Below are 5,001 nucleotides of genomic sequence, written 5' to 3' on the forward strand. Positions count from 1 at the left end.
ATCGTCCTCCTCCTCCCTCCCCCCCCCCCGCCCACCGCCCTGCGGATGGAAGTCCTTCGAATGACTCGTCCTGCCCGCCGCAAAATACCGGCCCGCCGCAAAATACCGCCTCCGCCCAATACGTTTGACAAGCGGACATCGTGGGTCACTCAACCACGGAAATTGGCCATGGCTGGTCCTGCTCCTGGCCTCCCTCTCCCGGTCCCTGTTCCCACCACCTCCGCCCTTGCATCCTCCACCACCATCACAGACACTATGCTTGCCACTGCTGATGCCTCCTCGTCGGCATGCCCTTCCTCTGCCGAGCCCACTCCGCCGCTCCCGGCTCCTGTCCCTGCACATGATCCTGTCGGTGAGGACGGCCTGGCGCCATCCATGGCCGAGCCATGCCGGCAACCGCTGGCGCCGCTGCCAGCACTGTGCTGCGTGGTTGCCTATTCGGATGTAGCGCCTCGCTTCCAGGCGGGCGTGCTCGATCAGGTCCGTGCCGCCTCGCTCGACGTCTTCTTCGAGTCCAAGTATGTCGACGAGGTGCCCACCCGTACCTCCGGCGCCTCCCGTTTCGCATGGCGCCTCGACCTTGTCTTTGACGCCGCCGCGCCCGTTACTGCGAGCGCGGTTGCTGCCGCAAACGCCGTGGCCTCGGGCTCAGAGCCCGAGTCCGAGCCCGAGTCCGAGATCTCCGAGCCGGCCGCTCAGCCCGAGGTCTACGGCTTTATCCTCTACCGCCTCGGCGGCGAGCTTGCCGACGCCAAGCACCTGGTCGGTATTTCCAAGCTCTGGGTCAACGAGGGCGTCCGCTGTCGCGGCCTCGGCCACGTCCTCGTCAAGCGCGCCATCTCCTGGGCAAAAAGCCACCGCGCCCTCTACGTCACCCTCTGGGCCTACAACGACGCCATCCGCTTCTACAGAAACATGGGCTTTAAGCTTGGCATCGCCTCCGAGGACAGCATCGCCGCTCAGGCCGAGGGCACCTTTCACAACGAGGTCTCCAAGTACATGGAGAAGTTTGTTGGAACCCGCAAGCAGCGCAAGGACATGAACCGCGGCATTTCCTCCCGCCGCAACAAGCGCAAGAACCGCACGCGCTATCGTTGATCGTCACGCTCGCCAAACTCCGGCTCGTTTGACTACTCAAGCTTTCAGCGCTGATCGCGCCCGCTGTATCGCCGGCGGCCCGGCCCACGCTCCCACACCCCGGCCTCGGTCCGCGCCGCAAATTGCGCATCGTCGCCCGCACCCTCGCCGCCGTCGCTTCCGCTGCCGCCGCCCGCCGCCGCTGCCCGGCTTGACCCAGCGAACCGGACATACCACGACTTGCGCGCACTCCGGCCGTCCGTCCCGGTCAGCTCATAGCACTGCTGCTTCATCCGCGTCGCCGCCGCCGCCCGCCGCGCCCCAGATCCGAGTTCGGCATAGCCCGAGCCACCAACTCTCGCCACCCGCCGATCGGCGTTGAGCAACTCACGAAAGTCGGCCTGCTGCCCTCGCTCACTCGCTCCCCCGGCCCGGTCCCCTGCGTCGGCCCCGACCAGTGAGACCGCAATGCCGCCGACCCGCGCCAGCGCGTCCGACCCACTAATCGAGACCCTGACCCGGTCAAACAGCTCGATACGCGCAAGCTCGGCATCGCTCCCACCGCGCGCCACAACCCGCAGCGAGCCCGCGTCGAGTTCGACCGCATACCCGCTGCCGCTGCTCTCAAATTGAGCAAACCACGGGTGCTCGCCGCCAGCAAGCTCGGTCGCAGACACATAGACCGGCGCCCGGAGCCCGTACTCGGCCACGTACACCTCGAATCCGTTGTCAAAGAACGAGTATGCCACTCCGCTCGCCTCGACAGGCCCGTGCAGCTTAAAGTACAGGTTGCGGAAGAGATCCACCGAGTCACGCTGGGCCGCCTTGGCCACCCGGTTGCGGTCGTTGAGGTGCGCCGCCAGAAGCTCCACCCCGCGGTTCGCCAGGCTCGGCACCACCGGCCCGTCGCCCACCGCAGCAAGCAGCTCGCGGTGGACCATGACGTCGGCGTACCGCCGAATTGGAGACGTAAAGTGCGTGTAGTACGCCGCTGCAAGCCCGTAGTGGTAGAACTCATCCTCGGCCACAGAGCCCGTCGAAAAGTACACCGCCTCGGACATCGCCGCCGTCGCGAGCTGCCGCAGCAGCTGAAGCGTCTCGCCGTCACCCACCATCGCTGCAGAGAGCGACGCCGCAAGGCCCGCGTTCGACGACGTGTCCAGCGCGTAGCCACGAAGTGTCGCCACACGCACAAGATCCTCAAACGCCTCGTTGCGCGGCAGCGGGTGCCGCCGCAGCAGCGCCGCCTCGGGGTACGCCACATACACTCGCTCGGCAACAGCCTCGTTGGCAAGAATCATAAACTCCGCCACAATGTCCATCATCTCCAGCTGGACCTTGGCTGAAAGCCCGACAACACTCGACGTTGCCACAGCGCTTCCGGCAGTGCCTTCGGAAAACTGCACCCGCATCTCGTCCGAGTGCAGCTCGAGCGCGCCGCGCGCCCGCCGCTTCTCTTTCAGCGCACGCCCAAAGCCCACAAGAAGTCCAATGTCGCGCCGCAGCTGCGCCAGGTCGTCTTGCGAGACGCCTGCAAATGGTGCAAAGCGCGCCACCTTTGCCGAGCCCACGCCCTCGTCAAACAGTGCTTGCGCTTGCCCGTACTCGAGCTGGTACGACGAGTTGATCACCGTCCGCCCAAACCACACGTCTCTGACCGAGAACCCCTTGCTCACGTCGACCGTAAAGATTGCCGACACCGCAAGCCGGTCCACGCCGCCACGAAGCGAGCACAAGTCCTCTGACAGCACAGCAGGCAGCATGTCATACCGTCGGTCCGCGAGGTAAACCGTAGTCCCGCGCTGCCGCGCCTCGGCGTCGAGCACAGACCCGGCCGCCACAAAGTGCGACACATCCGCAATGTGCACCCCAAACTCGACGCAACCAGCGTGCTTCCCGCTTGTCACTTCGCACACAGACAGCGCGTCGTCGACGTCCTTGGAGCCCGGCGGGTCGATCGACGCCACACGGTGCAGCCCGCGCACATCGCGCCGCGCCGCAACCTCGGCAGCAGGAACCTCCCACGCCGCGCCGATCTCGTGGTCCGGCAGCTCGGCCAGTGCCGCCGGCGAAAACGGCTCGACCACAATGGTATTGGCCAGCAGTAGCGCCTCCATCTCCACCGCAGCGTCGCCCACAGCACCTAGCGCCCGGACCACGTGGCCCGACGGGTACGCCGACGACGCACGCCACTCATCGAGTGACACAAGGAGCCGCTGGCCAAACAGGCTCGCCAACCGCGAAGACGACACACGGATCTTAGGCAGCCGGATGTCCATCGGGACTGCCAGCACAGAGTTTGGCACCAGCGCCCCGTCATTCAGCGCCGGTAGCGTGGCAATCATCGGTCCGCTCAGCGTCCGCCGCATCACCGCCACCACACTCCCGGTCATGACCGCGTCCTCAGAGCCGGTTCCGGAGTCGCCGCCCTCGCTCGCCCCGCTGCCTTCGGATCCGCCGCCGCGCCCGCGCGACATCGACTGTGGCGGCACCTCCCACAGTGACCGCGGCAGAATCCTCACAGCAACCTCGTCGTCTTGGATCGCTCGGTTGCGCGCCTTGAGCGACGAAATGTAAATGCGCTCTCCGGTCCGGCTCGTCACAAACGCTGCCCGTCGGTTCCGCCGCGATACCGCGAGCACGCCCGCAACTAGCACCCCAGACTTGAGCCCGGCCTCGACCACAGCCTCGGACGCATGCGGCTCAAACATGAGCGACTCGCTTCCGCCTTCACCCTCACCTGCAGCTCGCGCAGCTTCTTGCTCGCGCTTTCGCGCCAGCAGCTCGTCCAGCGACTCGTTGAGCAGCGCTGCCTTGTCCACCAGCGCGGCATCGCCGCTCCTCAGCATGTGGCTCAGCCTGCTCCCAGCCTGCAGCGCCCGCAAATACTCGGCAGTCGTCAGAACCTCGACCACCGGCGCGTCGGGAGTCACCGCAGGCCGGTCCTCGCTCGCCGCCTCGTTGGAGAGGACGACCACCGAGACGTCCGGACCGAGGCCCAAATGATCGGCGTAAAAGTTGCCGAGAACAACCGCCAGATCGCGCGCAGCTCCCGGCGTTGCTCCGCCAGACAGTCGCTGAACCTCGCCGGCCAGATCCTCGCAGGCGTGGTCGGAAAAGACTACCACCGACCGCCGGGTGTCGGCAGTCAGCGTTCGAATCTCCTCCAGCGTCCGCGTGTATCCAATGTCCTGCAGCCGCGTGATGGCCGAGCCAGAGACCACCACGTTGTCAAACAGCGCTGGATACGCCGTGAAGAGCTGCGTATGCTCGCACAGCACGCCAAAGTCCGGCACCAGGATCAGCCGCGCTCCGCTCACTCGCCGGGCGAGCGACGGGAAGGCACCCCACAGGTCGCCGGCATCGGCCGTCGCCTGTCCCGCGCACCGCTCACACCCTTCCGTCCGGCACTCCCAGTCCTGACGGACATACCGTTCACGGACCACCCGCGTCACTCCGTTCCGTTTCGACCGCACCGCAAACACCTTGTCTGCAGCCTTGGCAAACCGGCCCATGCCCTCCACCCCGCGACCACGCTCGCTCATGCCCCGTCCGCCGTGCTCTCCTCCTCCTCCGTCGCCCAACTCTAGCCGCTGGCTCCATGCCCCGAGCTCGCCTACGCCACCAGCTGCACCTGCTCCATCCCCGGTTCCGCTCGCCACACCCGCCATTGCGCGACAAGAGTGCCCGACCATGTCCCTGACCTCGCCATCGCCCTCGCGATCGCCCTTGCGATCGTCCTCGCGATCGCCCTCGCGATCGCCGCCAAATGGCCCCGATCCCTCCCTCCCTCCCTCCCCCCCCCCCCCCCCCACCAAGGGGGGATTGGGTCGGACTATAAAACATGCACCCCGAACCGGTACTCAAGAAAACGAGACGGAAAGGAAGCGTCCAAATCCCACAGCATTGATAAGAACCAGGATA

At 66.3% G+C, this 5,001-nt stretch overlaps 2 protein-coding genes across 2 annotated transcripts; one reads left to right on the forward strand and one right to left on the reverse strand.

Moving 5' to 3' along the window:
• The first annotated feature begins 157 nt into the window (after positions 1-157).
• Positions 158-1,320, forward strand: AMSG_01001 (uncharacterized protein). Its single transcript, XM_013906724.1, has one exon. It carries the CDS (start codon positions 169-171, stop codon positions 1,096-1,098), a length of 930 nt encoding a protein of 309 aa, XP_013762178.1. The 5' UTR covers positions 158-168; the 3' UTR covers positions 1,099-1,320.
• Positions 855-4,746, reverse strand: AMSG_01002 (exosome complex exonuclease RRP44). Its single transcript, XM_013906725.1, has one exon. It carries the CDS (start codon positions 4,620-4,622, stop codon positions 1,143-1,145), a length of 3,480 nt encoding a protein of 1,159 aa, XP_013762179.1. The 5' UTR covers positions 4,623-4,746; the 3' UTR covers positions 855-1,142.
• Between the last annotated feature and the right edge of the window lie 255 nt (positions 4,747-5,001).

This window comes from Thecamonas trahens, assembly GCF_000142905.1.
Source record: "Thecamonas trahens ATCC 50062 unplaced genomic scaffold supercont1.4, whole genome shotgun sequence".
In the NCBI taxonomy this organism is placed as follows: domain Eukaryota; order Apusomonadida; family Apusomonadidae; genus Thecamonas; species Thecamonas trahens.

Bases quoted from the DNA above. Each gene is read 5' to 3' on its own strand.
- AMSG_01002 (XM_013906725.1), bottom strand. From the start codon at position 4,622: ATGAGCGAGCGTGGTCGCGGGGTGGAGGGCATGGGCCGGTTTGCCAAG.
- AMSG_01001 (XM_013906724.1), top strand. From the start codon at position 169: ATGGCTGGTCCTGCTCCTGGCCTCCCTCTCCCGGTCCCTGTTCCCACC.